The sequence below is a fragment of the Prionailurus viverrinus genome, chromosome B4 (assembly GCF_022837055.1).
Source record: "Prionailurus viverrinus isolate Anna chromosome B4, UM_Priviv_1.0, whole genome shotgun sequence".
Taxonomy (NCBI): Eukaryota; Metazoa; Chordata; class Mammalia; order Carnivora; family Felidae; genus Prionailurus; species Prionailurus viverrinus.
In genome coordinates this window covers 123,973,120-123,989,116 of record NC_062567.1, presented here as the reverse complement: position 1 = coordinate 123,989,116, position 15,997 = coordinate 123,973,120, and the positions used below count along the sequence as shown (strand labels likewise).

Here is a 15,997-nt window from a genome sequence, read left to right as displayed (position 1 = left end):
GATTTGAATTGTTAAATTCTCATCTGGCAGGCCCTTATTCACTTATCTCCAAGGGCATATGTTTTGGACAGGCTCTGAGTGGAGAATGTGGAATAGAGGCACAAGAGGTGAAAGAAGGATATATATATATATATCTCACTGTTGCCCTATATTTTCCTTCTATGATCAAGTGTCTCGTTGTCATGCAGTAAATAAATGTTTTTTAGAAAATGATTATTAGTGATTTTGCCTTTGAGCCAAAAGTCAACATTTCTATGACCCTAAGTTTAAGTTTTCCTGATTTGAGCATATGGTTTTTGGTTCATATGAAGGATTGGGGTTTAGTCTGAAAAAGCATAAATGCCCTAATACAGTTACTAAAAATTGGATTTGTAGTCTTAATACATACAACTTAGAATTTAAATAATTTTACTGTGTTTTAAATACTAACAGGTTGCTCTCAGGGGAGTGGTATTTTACATTATACTCATGGAGACAGTCAGCAAACTCACTTACTAAAGCAAGGTAAGAATGAAGCATTTGAGCATACTGTTCTTTTTACCTTTTCTATCGTAAACATACATTTTTTTAAAATATGTAGGAAGAAGCTCCATGGGCACTGGTCTCAGTGGTGGGAAACGTCCTAGTCAGGAAGAGGATACACAGAGTATTGGTCCTAAGGTCCAGCGACAGAGTGTTAATTAGGTAAATATTTTAAAGCCTTATTTCTTGCTTTAGTGGAGTGTGTAATCAACATAAATTAAGACAGTTTCCAAAATAGAACTAATCTCTTTTTTCAAACTAGAGAAACTGAGGCATTAACTTTTCAGTAATTGTTACAAAACCATTTAATTATTAGACAAGAGAAGTGCATCTGTACTGGACAGAGTACTTCACTCAGTTTTGAAAGTGATCATCTTAATTGATGATCTTTAAATTTGAAAAACTTATGATGTTGTGCTCAAGTTTTTTTCTCAGAAAAAGACATTTTTTTCATTTTCTTACTATATGACCATGAGTCTAAAACAACCAAAGTGACTTTTTATTGTAGTAGTATTAATATAATCCCTTTATGAACTTTTCCCCGCATCTTTGCCTCTTAAATGTTATAAGTTTCTTTTATGTATTGTGATACTTCTGAAATCTAAATTCTTTCAGGGAATAGTTTAATTTTTTAAAAAAAACTGGCCCTTTTTTAGAGTTATCCAAAAAGCCATGGCTATATTCAGTTGAATTGGATGTGGCATATTATTTTATCAGTTAAATTTACATGAAAAATATCTATACAGTGCATTTGCCAGTTTTTAAAGACTTTTGTTTCTTCAGTTATCTTAAACTGTGTGCTTTTTAAAAAATTATTGCTAAGTATACTTACAGTAAGTATATAATTGAGTAACGTATATAATTGTTGAATCAATGTGATTGATGTGCACTGGAAACTAATATATTGTATGTCATTTATACTTCAGTAATAATATATATATATATATGGACAGCAATAATAAAACATTTTAAATATTGCTGTTTTCTTAGTGCCAGCCTAATTTAGATTGTAACTTTCTTGAAGATCAATAAACACTCATCAATTTTTTTATCATTTAATTCCTTGAAATCAAACTTTACCCAGTTTCTTTTTCCCCTTAAATCACAGAAAACATTCAGGAAGAATACTGTTGCAGCTGAAATTGGTGGGGAGTTCAATACTTTTTTCAGTTAAATTATTTTAAAATGTCCTTCATTGATGGAAAGCAGTTACATTTTGAAATGCATTGTTTCTAATGACATTTCTGTAGTTTTAAACTTTTTAATGAATTTCACGTAGGATGAATGGTAATTTGTATATAAAGAACTTGATAAAAAATTTGCTTAATGTAAATAGAAATAGTCACAATTAGTATAGACCCATCAATATATTTTTGATAATTTTTCATGTATGGTAAAAGTTAAAGTGGCAAACTGATATCCTGATATAAAAATTAATGTTTTGAGTGTCAATGTGGGAAGATAGGAGGTTTTTAGACTTTCTTAAAAGACTTTGTTAAAATTTTAGGACAAAATTTTCTTGACATCATTGTTTGATCTAACTTTACACTCTTTGATAATAATGTTTTAGAAAATATGTGCCATCACAATTGGTAGTTACAGCCTCTGTTAACACAGACAATATGTTTTAAAGCTTCATGTATGCCTGTTTTGACGCAAATCTGTGGAAGTATCATGTGTTAAGTTCTCCTTGTCTCCCTTTGTTCATTTACAGCTAAGTGACTTTGTTATTAAAGTATATGCATATATGGAATCTTGTGTACTTGGTGGTGGTTGTTTTTTTCTTCTTTAAGTTTTTGTTTTAGTTAAGTGGGAGAGCATTGTTATATGAGATGTGATTACAAATTAGAGAGTCTATAAACCGCATGTAGCCATTCTGAATGAAGGAACAACTTCCAATATGTAGTAAAATAGTATTTTTCAAAATTATTCCAGATAAGATTACTATCTTCCAAATACTTTGTACTTTCAAAAATAGGTATCTGCAAGAAGGATTTAAAACCAAAGAGATTTTTTTCAGGTAATGGGGCTTGTAACTATGAGTTAGTCACTACAATTAATAATGTGGGCTCTGGAGTCAAAGGCCAGGATCTGCAACTCATTAGCTTTGAGATCTTGAGCAAGTTATTAACCTTCTGTGCCTTCTTTTTTGTCTTTGAAATGGAGGGGAGAGTAGTATCTCCGTCATACTACATATGAAATGCTCGTGACAGTGCCTGGCACGCGGTAGGGAGCTCACTTAAGTGTTAGCTGCAGGGCTGCCGTGCTGTGTAGCTCCCTGGATTGTGTAGGGCACAGTCTGCTTAGCTGTATGCTCTAGCTCTGGGTAGCCATCATTATTTTCATTACTATTATTATCCCATTCCTGTCTCTTGTAGGCAAGTTTTTGTCTTTTGGAATTCCAATCTTTTATTTTTTTATTTTCCCAGTCTTCAGTTGTGATAGATGTTCAGTGAGATAATTGTATCAAAAAGTAAAGTAAGAGTCATTTGAATCCAAAATCCAGAAACAGTAACATTTTTATATGATGAGCATTTTAAAAAGTATCCTAGATAGTGGATTAATACTAATTGATAAGGTCCATTACTGAGAAAAGAAAAAAGTATGCCTTATCTTCTTTCACCACTGTTAATAAGGAGTGATATTTTCGCTGTTTTTCATGATACTTGTATATAACAAGCTACTCTTTAGACCGGATTGTACTGTACAGTACCGAGCAATTCATAGACCTAGGATTTACCATCACCATCCAGGGGAATAAAAGATTCCGTTTTAATGAGAATAAATATTTTAGTAAAAGAACATTGTTTCAGCATAGGCATTGATATTTTGTTTTAAACATAGGGCTATTTGGTTTTTAGGGGGTTTTTTGCAAAGGTTTTTCAGTTTGGTTTGAATTATAAATAAAAAGAATCACTGAAAGGGAAAGACAGGTAGCAGTCGGTGTGTTCCAGTTGAGTAGATGTTTGAATGCAGTGGTTTCCCGTAACTAGAGGAGCTAGTGTTCTGAAAATCCTGCTTGTGGCTGAGGGATTTAAGGCCTTTTATTCATTCAAGAAATTATATCTTGAAATCTTATTACCAAACGTGTTCTGTTCTAGCATCTTGGAAAAAATGAGTTGAGGAAACCAAGCTTTTGAAAGAACCTACATAAAGTCTTTGTTTTTACATTCACTTGAAATAAATTAGTAACTTGGGATATAAAAGACCAGTAACAGTATTATTTCTAATGCATCTCTTAAGTACTAGAAACTTTAGGATCTCCCCACAATTTCAAACATGTTTGTAATTTTTGTATGTGTGTAATATGCATTATACTGGCTTCTTTCCTCCGTCTCTCCATCCAAGTGTTGTTGTTTTTTTCCCCCCTGGTTGTATTGTCCTAGAAATTCACTAAATATTTGGAATGGAAAAAACTTCAGGTAGCATTTAGTTATTATTACAGTTGACAGAGCTGACTTGGTCAGTTTCAAGTTTTGATTACAATGCACAGGGTAATAGGTATTACCATTTCTTACACAAGTCTGTGGAACCCTGGTACAAGCTAAGCTGCCAGCTCCCTAGTGTACATATCTGCTCCCTCCCTCCTGAGCAGTGACTGCAGCATGCAGTTGTAAGGCGCTTGAGTTTACTACATTCCTTGACTTCCTTCTCTTCTCTGTAACCTACTCCAATTCCTTTTCCTAAATGCAGTGAAATATTTTGTTTGGTCCGGACCCCAAATCCTTATATCGCAGGAAAAAGTGTTCAATAAAGCCATGAGTAATAGGCTTTTTTATTTAAGGGTAACTCAGGGGAAGAAAGGTTACTGGACAATCACTCCCTGACCTCATCATATGCATTAGCTACTCATTTAATTCTAGAATGTCCTGGAGACCAAAGATGATCCTGAGAGAAGGAGCTAGGATTCTTGTTGCTAGTCTGTGTAATTTAAGGTGCAGATGTTGGTCCCTCTCAAAAAGCCTGTTGAGCACAAAGTGAATATTAAGGGTGGACTCAAATTAGCATTTTCTGAGTTCCTATCATGTGCCAAATATTGTTCATAGGAAAATAAATTCTTAAGTATCCACAAGGAGTTCACGAGGCGAGAGGGCAGTCTGGAAGAATTACAGTGATGTGAGTTTAGGCTGTTAGAACTGTGCACAGTGTGCACAGACCTCCAGCCTGGGAAAATCACAGCTTTCCTGACTCCAGCTCTACACAGGAGCATAGGACAACTAGGCAGGGTGGGGGCACCCTGTCTTTGGAAATATTTAACTGTACTTGGGATTAATCATGTTATCGGTTGTTAATGTCTTTGTCCTCCACTGTCCTACATGTAAACTCCATCAGGACAGGGAATGTACTTTTAAAACCCCCTTTGTCTTGTCCACCGGTGTCTTCTCATTGCGGTTTCACATGCTTGGCACTTAATAGGCATACCATAAATATTTGTTGATTGATAGATAAATGTGAGAATAAATGGGATGGACACTGAGACTGGCTTTAAGGAGAAATTAGTTTATAAGGTGAGCATCACAGGTAATAATTAGAATGGAACTGGACAGTTTGTCGGAAAAAACAAGTGTTCAGGTGAAAGCAGCAGGAGAGAGGCTTTTAAAGACGAATCAGACAGTCGCTGACTACTGGGGGCGGGTGGGAGGGGGGTAGCAGGGAGACTAGATATGTTCCAAAGAGGTTTGGGGGTTGTTTTGTTTTGACTACATTTCTTTTATAAATTAGTTCTTTCCTATGGAATTATTTTGGTAATTCTAAATGGCTATTGCTTAAAGACACAGCGGCTTCTGAATTCTACATTTTTTCTTATGGGCTGGTGACATTCCTCAAGGGACAAAACGACCGGAACTCCCGTTTCCTAAATGCTGGTAAGGAAAGGGTGTGAAAACAGCCACAGTAATTGCTGGCTCCTGGCTCTGTTCCCAGGAAAGCTGATTCCCACGCTGGCAGGCCTCCTCCGCGCAGCCCCGCTTTGCGTAGGGTCACGTAACTTGTGTCCTGCGCCCTGATTGGTTGCGTTGGGACTCCGGGGACATACGTCTGCGAGCTCACGTCTGGCGGGGGTGGGGGGGCTCTCAGGTCTCCTGCTTCGTGATTGGCTGTGGGTAGAGGGGCTGGTGGCCTGGGTGGCACTCCTGAGGGAAATTCGCCGGCTTCTTGGGACCCTGGTCTCGGGACCTTGATCCTGTTCCCAGGCCTGGGGAAGACGGCCCACCAAGGGAAACCTTCGCGGGGGGGAGGGAGGAAGGACGGAGCCAGAGACCCGGGACCGACTGTGTCTTCAACGGAGCGGACAGGTGAGTCCCAATGCCTTCTCCGCCCCTGGGGGTGAGCACCACCAGCATCGCAGGGGCCGACTGGCGGGGGCCAGGGGCTGGGGACCTTGGGCCGCGCACGGCGAAACCAGTCTCCTGTTCAGTCGCCCAACTCTGTCTGCCTGGCGAGGGTGGATGCCTCAGCGCCGTAGGTCAGAAGTTTCTCTGGAAACGCGCGGGCCCCACGAGATGGATGTGTGGCTGTGGATTATTGCCCGAGAGTCTTTTCCTTCGGTCCTCGTTTTTACCTATAAACACTGGGGTTAATTTGAAACTGTCAGCAGATCATACATGTTATAAAGGTAGAACTTAATTGAAATTACTGGTGTTGTAGAGGGGACTGTTAAGGATGAAAATTGTGCATTTCACTCCTCAGAAATGCTTCAGAATAGCCCACATTGTGACTTAACACACATTTGCTAAGAGCATTATTACTGTGTAGGGCACAGGGAAAGAGCTGTACCCTAGAACCAAGTTGTTGGGTTTAAATCCAAGGCCTGCCCTTTGTTAGCTGAGCAACCCTGGGCAAGTTACTTTACCTGCATCTGTTTCTTCATCTTTAAAATGGGTTGTTGGGGCGCCTGGGTGGCTCAGTCGGTTGAGCGTCCGACTTTGGCTCAGGTCATGATCTCATAGTTCATGAGTTCGAGTCCCGCATCGGGCTCTGTGCTGACAGCTCGGAGCCTGGAGCCTGCTTCGCATTCTGTGTCTCCCTCTCTGTCTACCCCTGCCCCACTCATGCTCTGTCTGTCTCTGTCTCTGTCTCTCAAAAATAAACGTTAAAAAAAAAAATGGGTGGTTGTGATAACTTAATAAATTTTCTGAATACTCTGTAAGTAGTTTATGGTATTAGCCCAATTTAGTCTTCACAGTCACCCAGGATGTAGGGTCCCCGTTTTCCTGACACTCCCCACGGAGGCTCAGAAAGGTGACATGACTTCCTTAAGTCACAGCACAACTAATGACCAGGAGTTAAGCCCATACAGATCACAGTTTTAGCCACCACATTAGGATGCCTCACCAACTTGGTTTGTTCATTTAGTTTCAGTTAACAAATACTGATTTTGTTCCCCTGTGGACCAAGTTCTTTGCTGGGTGCGAGAGACAGAGCAGAACGGCACACAGACCTTGCCCTCCCAGTGCTTGCAGAGAGTCTGTGGCTCTCACCAGGTTCTCCAGTGCTGTTTGTGATCCCAAGGTATGAAGAAACATTTTAGCAGAAGAGCTAGTGTCTAGTGTAATGTCTAACAACACAGCATGAGCTTAAAAAAAAGAGAAAAAGAAAAAAACTGGTTGAATGGGTGGAGAACTTAGAGGAGTTAGGGTCAAGAGCAGGGTGCTGTGGAAGAGCACACACAAAGGTCCACCTGCCCAGCCTCTTAGAGTCAGCAAATGCCAGTCTAGTGAAGTGTAGGGAAGCAATTCATTGGAACGTGGTGATGACCAGTCTCTGCCCTCATGGAGGGTGACAGAATGAACAGCTGCAACAATGACAGGTGGCACCAAGGACCGACCAGTCCTTGGTGCTGTGAGAGCCTATAATGAGGGCAGGAGGCTTCATCTGTTTATGAAAGTCAAGGAGGTCTAAGAAAGTGACAGACCTAGGGGTTAGACAGGGGTACTTTGGGCATGGGGAACAGCTCTCAGTCTTCAAAGACCCTGTGGTGTGAACATGTAGAGCACCAGAGACTGAAAAGAACTGGTGGATTTTTTTTTTTTTTTTTTTTTGGCCGGGTTTGGGGGTGGTTGGGGAAGGTGCAGGCACAGATTCAGGTGGTGACAGAGACCAGACAGAGAGGCCTTTTAGGCCATGGTATAAGGCATTTTTATTTTGTTTTATGTCTTTATCCTAAAGTGCCACTGAAAAGTTTATTGCAGGGACATGACAAGATCACATTTTGAGAAGTTGGAGAGAAGCTCAAGTGATTAACTGAAGCCCTGGATGAAAACAGGATCTCTAAGGAGAAACTGTAAGGTAAGAAGGGGAGAGGGTCTAAATCAAGTCTTGAAGATGGGCCTGCAAAGGAGACAGATAAAGGGAAGTCAGAGTGGAGGAAGGAAGGGGGAGAACTGGGAGGATGGGGAGTCCTGGAAATCAGGTGAGAGAATATTTCATGGAGAAAGTGGTCAACTCTGCTGAAAGCTGCAGAGGTCAAAAGAGAGAGGAACTAAAAGTGCTCATTGGCTCTAATCACATGGAAATTGTCTTTATTTGGGATCTATGTAGGGAGGAGGGGAGGAAATGGAGAGAAAAGAAAGATCTGTGAGAATTAACTGAGAGTAAGAGAAAATAGGGTTTTAGGTGGAGTGGCAGTGAGAAGAGACTTTGAATTGAAAGGTGGGAGCCCCAGAGAGGAGGACAACTGAAAGAGTGATTTTAGAAGGAAGAAAGGGTCTGGATGTCTCAGGCCGGACAGGTTGGGATCAGTACAGGGCAGGGATTACCCTGGATACTGAAGAGTATACTTGTAGCGGAGGGGAGATACCAGAAGATTTAATTTTGGTGTGATGAGTTGCTCTCCTTTCTTTGCACAGATTAGAGGCAAGAGCATTGGTTGAGAGTAGAATAGGGGTTGAGGGAAGCTAGAGGTCCAAGCTGAGGAGATTTGACATCCTTGGTGGGGGATGTGCAAGAGTGAATTGCCCCAGAGATTGTTTTAGAATGGTCTGGCAGAGGGGGCCAAGTATGCAGCAAAGAAATTAGCCTCCTGGCTTATTCAGGGAATTGCAAAATAATAGGGAATTGAGGATGGAAGCTAGGTAGAATGAAAAGCTGCATTTTTTTTTTTTTCGTGCTTATTTATTTGGGGAGAGAGAGCATGAACTGGGGAGGGACAGAGAGAGGAAGAGAGAGGGTCCCAAGCAGGCTCCACACTGTCAGTGCAGAGCCCAACTTGGGACTCGGTCTCCTAAACTGTGAGATCATGATTTGAGCCAAAAGCAAGAGTTGGATGCTTAACCAACTGAGCCACCCAGGCGCCCCAAAGCTACATTTAATGTATAGTAAAGGAGGCCTCACAAATCATGGGGAAGGAAAGGACTGTTCAAAAACAGTGCTTGGAGATAGCCAAACTGTTGATAATCTGTTTAGACTTGCCGCTCATAACAGAAATTTCAAGTGAATTAAAGGAGCTTTTTTAAAAAAATTTTTTTTTCAACGTTTATTTATTTTTTGGACAGAGAGAGACAGAGCATGAACGGGCGAGGGGCAGAGAGAGAGGGAGACACAGAAATGGAAACAGGCTCCAGGCTCTGAGCCATCAGCCCAGAGCCTGACGCGGGGCTCGAACTCACGGACCGCGAGATTGTGACCTGGCTGAAGTCGGACGCTTAACCGACTACGCCACCCAGGTGCCCCAAAGGAGCTTTTTTAAATCAAACAAAAATATAGAAGGACGTATGGGTGAATTTTTGTCATCATGTAGTGCATAAAGCAGTAGGAATCATCAAGGGAAACTTCCATGACCCTGCGACCACTTAAAATTAACCACTTTGTTCTGACACATGCTATATTATGTATGAACCTTGAAGACATTATGCTAAGTGACACAAGCCAGATGCAATGGGACAAATATTGTAAGACTCCACTAATATGAAGTACCAAGGATAGGCAAATTCCTAGAGACCAAAAGTAGAATAGAAGTTACAAGGGGGCTGAGAGGAGGAAGGAGTGGGGAATCACTGTTTTATGGGAATAGAGTTTGTGTTTGGGGTGATGAGAAAGTTCTGGAAATCATGGTAGTGGTTGTACAACATTGTGGATTTACTTCATGCCACTGAAAATTGTATACTTAAAAATGGTAAGAATGGGGGGTGCCTGGGTGACTCTGTCCGTTGAGTGTCCGACTCTTGATTTTGGTTCAGGTAATGATTCCAGGGTCATGGGATCGAGCCCTGCGTCGAGCTCCATGCTGAGCATCAAGCCTGTGGATTCTCTCTCTCTCTTCCTTTGCTCCTTCCCTGCTTGCGCACACTCTGACTTTCTCTCTGAACAAATAAGTAAATAAATTTTTTTAAAAGGTTAAATGAGAAAAATTTATATCTTAGCACAATAAAAAAAAAAAAAGTAACCATTTTGGTATGCTGGAATGTACCTTCAACAACTAAAAGTGAACTGGAGAAAATCTTTCCAAAAACAAGAGGATTATTTTTTTAATATATGAAGAGTTTATCTAAGTCAATTTTTAAAAAGCAGAAAGATTGCTATTTAAAAAGGCTGGAATAGGGGCACCTGGGTGAGTCAGTCAGGTAAGGGTCCAACTTTGGCTTCGGTCATGATTTCTCAGTTCACCAGTTCAAGCCCCCATGTCCGGCTCTGTGCTGACAGCTCAGAGCCTGGAGCCTGTTTCAGATTCTGTGTCTGTGTCTCTCTCTCTCTCTCTCTTTCAAAAAGAAACAAACATTAAAAAAAAAAAAATTTTTTTAAGGCAGGAATAGCTAATTCACTAAAGGAAATAGATGGTCAAAATAATTCATTAAGCTCTGCCTCATTAATACAAGAAAACAGTTAAATTAGTGTTGTGTTCATTTTTTACAAAATATAATTAAAACTAATGAGAAAATCGGTCATACTGCTTGTGACAAGGTCATCTGACATTTGTTCTGGATTATAAAGTAACAACCTAGCTTTTCAAATGTTCACATACTCCTCTTCAATAATTCCATTCCTAGGAATTCATTCTAAAAGAAAATAATAGCATACTTGATGTTACGGAATGAATCACAAAATTATATCTATCCCATATGTCATGTGCTCATTTTAAATGTTTAGAGTGTTTTTGATGCCAAGTTTAGATACTTAGAGTGGATTAAAAAATAGAATAAATAAACTGTGTATATATAAATGTGTGTTAATTACAGAGGATTCACAACATTTGTGCTTTTCACTTTTCTTCGTCAACTGTGTTTGCTCATCAGAGAGAAAGAAAGAGCAAGACAGGCAGCTTAAATTATGAGACAACCCACCTGAGCACACGATAGTTCACCCTGGAGTAAGCAGGAAATGTGAGACGGCCTGCTTTACCCTCAGCCTCGTTGGGCAGGAGCATCTTGCTGTGGTCAATGTGGTGCGAGTGTTTAGTCTGTCATTTTGTGTAATGTGACCCCCACACTAAGCCAACTATTTCATCTGGTGCTTAGCCAAACACTGGGATCTGCTCCAGTGCTTGAGGAACCCCTTGCTGGACTGGACTTCCCTAGAAGACATTATGTTGGTATTTAATGTGGTGCCGGTTTAAGACATTTTCAAGAAAAATTCTGAGTCTTCACAATTTCAAATTGTAGGCTGAGCTTACACCCTAATTCTCATATACCAGGTAACCTTGCTTGTATGTAGTTAAAAATTATAATAAAGGGTGCAAGAATCAGAAAAAAAAAACCAGACATGTATGTCAGATATGAACAGTTGTCTATAGGTGGTAGAGTTGTGACTTTTTGCACTTCCTTATTCTTTTCAGAGTTGGGCAGATCCTCTGAAGTGAGAACGTATTGCTTTTATAAACTGTCACTTGGGACGACCGAGGCATTTAAAATAGTTTTCACAATTTTCACTTACTCTTTGTAAATAATGTACTTCTGTCTAAAATACAATTTAAACTCCTATTACTACAAGAATTTTAGCTCCAGCTATTTCCTGGTAATGGCTACTATTTATTGAGTACTTACTATGTACCAGGCTTTGTGCATAGTCCTGGACATGCATTTGAACCCTCACGGTATTCCTGTAAAGTTTATGTCAAGTTAAAGTTGTCTCCATTTTACAGATGATCCTGAGGAGTAGTAGTACATTTACTATATTGTAGTAGTATTGAACATTTACTGTGAGACACTGTTCTAGTCACTACTTGTTTACATTCTTAATCTGAGGCTAAGTAACTTTCCCAAGATGACCCCATAAATTAGAACCAGGACTGAACATGGGCATCTTGACCACGGAGTCCATGCTCCTTCCAGCATGTGGTACAGATGTGAGGCCCAAGATTGTGGAGTGTGGGGCTCCATGTGCCCATTATTATGCAGTATCTCCCTCTTCCTTCCTGTTAAAATCCATGGTCCTCTTAGAAATTTTATAAAATAGCCTAATATTTATATCTTGGCTCTTTAGGAATCATCTAAAGGAAACTAGTATTAGGAATTACATTAAAAAAAAACAAAACTGGTTGAACCACTCGAAGTAAAACAGAAACTACGCCTACAGTTATTTTAGACACCATGGACACTAACAATGAGCTATTATTACAAATGGTAAACCAAAATGAGAACATTGTTACTTGTTATTTTTCCTTAGAGAATAGTGATTTATTTGCATTAGTTGGGACAGGCTTGAAAGTGAAAAGTCTTTGGCATATGTGGCAATGGCATTATTAAATAGTTTCACAACTATCCGGGATTGGATTATGGCTTTTTTCAACTTTCCTTCAAACCTACAAATAATAAGGAAGGCTGTTAACTAGCTAAATAGTTCAGCACTACATGCTTTTATGCCAGGGATGTGACACTTAACCACTCCCACGTGCTGAAAGTTCAAACAGTAAACTAGGGATGTTTTAATTACCAGAGAATAACAAGAAAATAGCACGGAAGTCGATAATGCAGGAAGCACAGTGTAGCCATCTCTAGGTACGTAAAGCTGTCAAGTGGGGGCAGCTGGTTAGACTATTGTGCAAGTATGGACCCCGTTCCACTTAGTGTGACTGCCCACTGCTCCACTGGGGCAGTCACAGCATTTCTCATTTTGCCTAGCTAAGATTTACCTTAATTTTAGGTTTATGAAAAGGATTTTCACATAATTCTGACGAAACAAGCTTACACTTATTATTTTCAATAAAATGACTTTGGGTAATAATTATTTAGCAAAAGTATTTACTCTAAAATATAAAATTAGAGATGACTCCCCCCCCCCCGTAAGTATTTGCTTCAGCTAAACATAAACTTGAAAATGTAAAATGTTAAAAAAAAAAAACCAAAAGTGTGTGTGTGTGTGTGTGTGTGTGTGTGTGTGTATTAGTAAAATATGTCTCCTAAAGAAAAACATAACGAGTTGTAGAAAAGGGAATTTGTATCAGAATGACATTTGAGGTCTTTGAATCTTTGAACTGTTTGTGGCCTTACTACTGGTCTGTAAAATGGAAACTACTTCATAGGTTGTGGCAAAGCTCACACAATGTTTATAGTGTAGAAGATGTCTAAGTTGTGATGAGGTATGTTAGTTACTTTATACATAAGAGGATATATATAATATTCCACAAAAAGTTTGAAGCCAACTTTGGCAAAATTCAGTTTTCCTGTCTAATTTACATCCATGTTATTTCTGTGCTTACTACTGACAGCCCAAATTTGTGCTCCATATGTTAAAACCTGCATTTTCTTTCTTACAGGTGCAATAAGTACCTTCTGAGTCCCAGGACGGTGGCAATTAGCCAATGGTTGCAGGCATGTTGTGGAAGTTGCTGATAAGATCCCAGCCCTGCAGGCTGTGTTCTTTCAGAAAGATGCTATCGGCTCCAAAATACAGACCCTTTCTAGCGTGCTTCACCTATACAAATGATCATCAGTCAAACAAAGAAAATAAAAGAACAGTGGAAAAGCTCTATAAATTTTCAGTCGACATCAGGAAAATTCGTAGACTAAAAGGATGGGTACTTTTTGAGGATGAAACCTATGTTGAAGAAATCGCAAATGTTTTACAACAACTAGGTGCTAATGAAACCGCTGTAGCCAGTATTTTGGAACGCTGCCCAGAAGCAATTGTCTGCAGTCCAACGGCTGTTAACACCCAGAGAGAACTCTGGCAGTTGGTCTGCAAAAATGAGCAAGAGTTAGTCAAGTTAATAGAACAGTTTCCAGAATCTTTCTTTACTGTTACAGACCAGGAAACTCAGAAGCTGAACATTCAGTTCTTTCAAGAGTTGGGACTCAAAAATGTGGTCATTAGCCGGTTTTTGACAACTGCATCTAATATTTTTCATAATCCTATTGAGAAAAATAAGCAAATGATAAGTATTCTCCAAGAGAGTTACCTAAATTTAGGTGGCTCCGAGGCCAACGTGAAAGTTTGGTTACTGAAATTATTAAGCCAAAACCCATTTATTTTGCTGAATTCTTCTGCAGCTATAAAGGAAACACTAGAATTTCTCCAGGAGCAAGGTTTCACAAACTTTGATATTCTCCAGCTTCTCTCCAAACTCAAAGGATTTCTTTTTCACCTTTGCCCCAGAAGTATACAGAACAGCATTTCCTTCTCTAAAAATGTTTTTAAATGCACAGATCATGACCTGAAGCAATTAGTTTTGAAATGTCCTGCCATTTTATATTATTCTGTTCCAGTTTTGGAAGAGAGAATTCAGGGATTATTGAAAGAAGGAATTTCCATAGCTCAGATAAAAGAGACGCCAATGGTTCTTGAATTAACACCGCAGATAGTACAGTACAGGATAAAGAAACTGAATTCCTTAGGCTATAGAATAAAGGATGGACATCTGGTAAATCTAAGTGGAACAAAAAAAGAATTTGAGGCTAACTTCAGCAAAATTCAGGCCAAAAAAGGAAGGCCATTGTTTAACCCTGTGGCACCATTAAACATTGAAGAGTAACTTGCAGACTGCGGCTGCTTTCTAGCATTGCAGAGTGAAGCTGAGTAGCAGGGACTGGCGTCAGTTTGTAGGCACTAGTAATTTTTAAGAAACTGCTTAGCTTCTGAGTTGTCTTAAGTTACATCTGAGTAGATAATCTCTGACTCATTTGCTATATTTTAAGATATAAACTGCATTTATTTTAAATAAAGTTGGTAATTTTGACTTTGAGCTATTTCAAAAACTCCTATACTAGTAAATGGCACATCAGAGTGATACTTTGCGAGTGAATCATTTCTAAGATACTGACAAGTACACTCCCTTAATTCAAAGTATGGATATATTTTTATTTAAATAGCACATTTCATCTGGAACACAGACTCTGTCTTCTTCCTCACCACCAGCTCTGAAACATCACTCTAATGTGGTCTGATTTCTATAGATTAGTGTTAAGTGAAACAATAAGCAAACTTCTAATACATTTTTTTTTTTAAGAGCAAGCTGATTTCATCTCTTGGTTGGGATAAGCAAGTGCCTTTGAGAACAAAGTATTTCTCATCCAAAAAGAATAGAGCTTATTTGTGTGGTGAGCTTAAAACTGACCATCTCAGAGAACTCTTACGTGCATTACTTTCCCCGTTTTACAGACAAGGAAATAAGCTTAGAGCAGCCTGCCTGCCAAGCGACAGGGCCCAGATGTACTATGATCTGACTTCTGTTCAAACCTATGAACAGTAAAAGGATTGCTTAGGAGTTGGCATGAGAAAAGTCATGCCCTTACCTGACATGCCAAAGGAGTGCTAACAACAAATTTAGGGATTTTTATGAAAATTGTAAAATTCCTTAAATGTGAAATGATCTAACTTACATACATTTGAAGTAAGCAACTTTTTAGAAAACTCTGAAAATCCAGGTCTGGCTCTTTGAAAGGGAAAGTGTGTGACGGTTGGTACTGATTTTAGTTAGTATTCCAAGTTTCTCTTTCTAAATCTTGTTCCAAGATATACATTACCCAGATAAAGACTGGCTCACGTTCATCTGTGGAGCTTGAACTCTGTAACAAATAGACAACCAAACTGTTGACTCTGACATTCAAACATCTATGTGCTATGTGTGCATGGCCTTAAGTAATGAAAAACCTATAAAAAATACAGGCCATGTTTTTATTCATTCAGCAAATGCAAGTAACCCTTACCATCCAAATCTGTTTGGTTCCTTAGGATAGTGAAAGACATTTCTATGCAGCATCTACTAAGAGCCAGGCATGCTGTGCTTTAGAATCCTTAAAGTTGAGTACCACTATTTACTGTTCTATAGATGCGATGCAGGCAGAGAAAGGGTTAAGTCACCTACCCGAAGGGTAGGTGACCTACACAGGAAGGTTCAAGAAAAAGAATGGCAGCCAATAAAAGCCACGCCAGGATTGAGTGCCAGATAAGAAGAGCATCGCAATGCCATCTAAGGAACAGGATCTCACTAAGAGTGATGGGAAACCATTGGAAAGAGTTTAGTTTGGTTCTTGTCCTCACAAAATTATCAATGGTAAGCTTTATCTTTTATTCTCAAAAGTGTCCTAGTTTTGATTATATATTA

General features: G+C 39.3%; 2 protein-coding genes across 11 annotated transcripts in view; both read left to right on the top strand.

Annotated features, from left to right (window-relative positions):
• Positions 1-2,275, top strand: part of CRY1 (cryptochrome circadian regulator 1) — a 96,578-nt gene extending 94,303 nt beyond the window's left edge. For 2 of the 3 annotated variants that reach the window (XM_047865856.1, XM_047865858.1), the window contains 3 exons: positions 433-504; positions 581-684; positions 1,631-2,275. In XM_047865856.1, the coding sequence (XP_047721812.1) occupies positions 433-504; positions 581-684 (176 nt within the window). In that variant the 3' untranslated portion in view covers positions 1,631-2,275. Of the gene's footprint in view, positions 1-432; positions 505-580; positions 685-1,606 lie in introns of all 3 variants that reach the window. The other variant, XM_047865857.1, reaches the window with a different exon arrangement.
• Positions 2,276-5,348: 3,073 nt separating this feature from the next.
• On the top strand, positions 5,349-14,680 carry MTERF2 (mitochondrial transcription termination factor 2). Of its 8 annotated transcripts, XM_047865865.1 has the most exons (4): positions 5,349-5,816; positions 6,919-7,032; positions 7,713-7,809; positions 13,211-14,680. In XM_047865865.1, exon 4 carries the CDS (start codon positions 13,256-13,258, stop codon positions 14,423-14,425), a length of 1,170 nt encoding a protein of 389 aa, XP_047721821.1. In that variant the 5' UTR covers positions 5,349-5,816; positions 6,919-7,032; positions 7,713-7,809; positions 13,211-13,255; the 3' UTR covers positions 14,426-14,680. The 8 variants fall into 8 exon arrangements, with proteins under 8 accessions (XP_047721821.1, XP_047721822.1, XP_047721823.1 ...); XM_047865866.1 differs by lacking the exon at positions 6,919-7,032; XM_047865867.1 differs by lacking the exon at positions 6,919-7,032 and having other exon boundaries at positions 7,703-7,809.
• Positions 14,681-15,997: the final 1,317 nt, after the last annotated feature.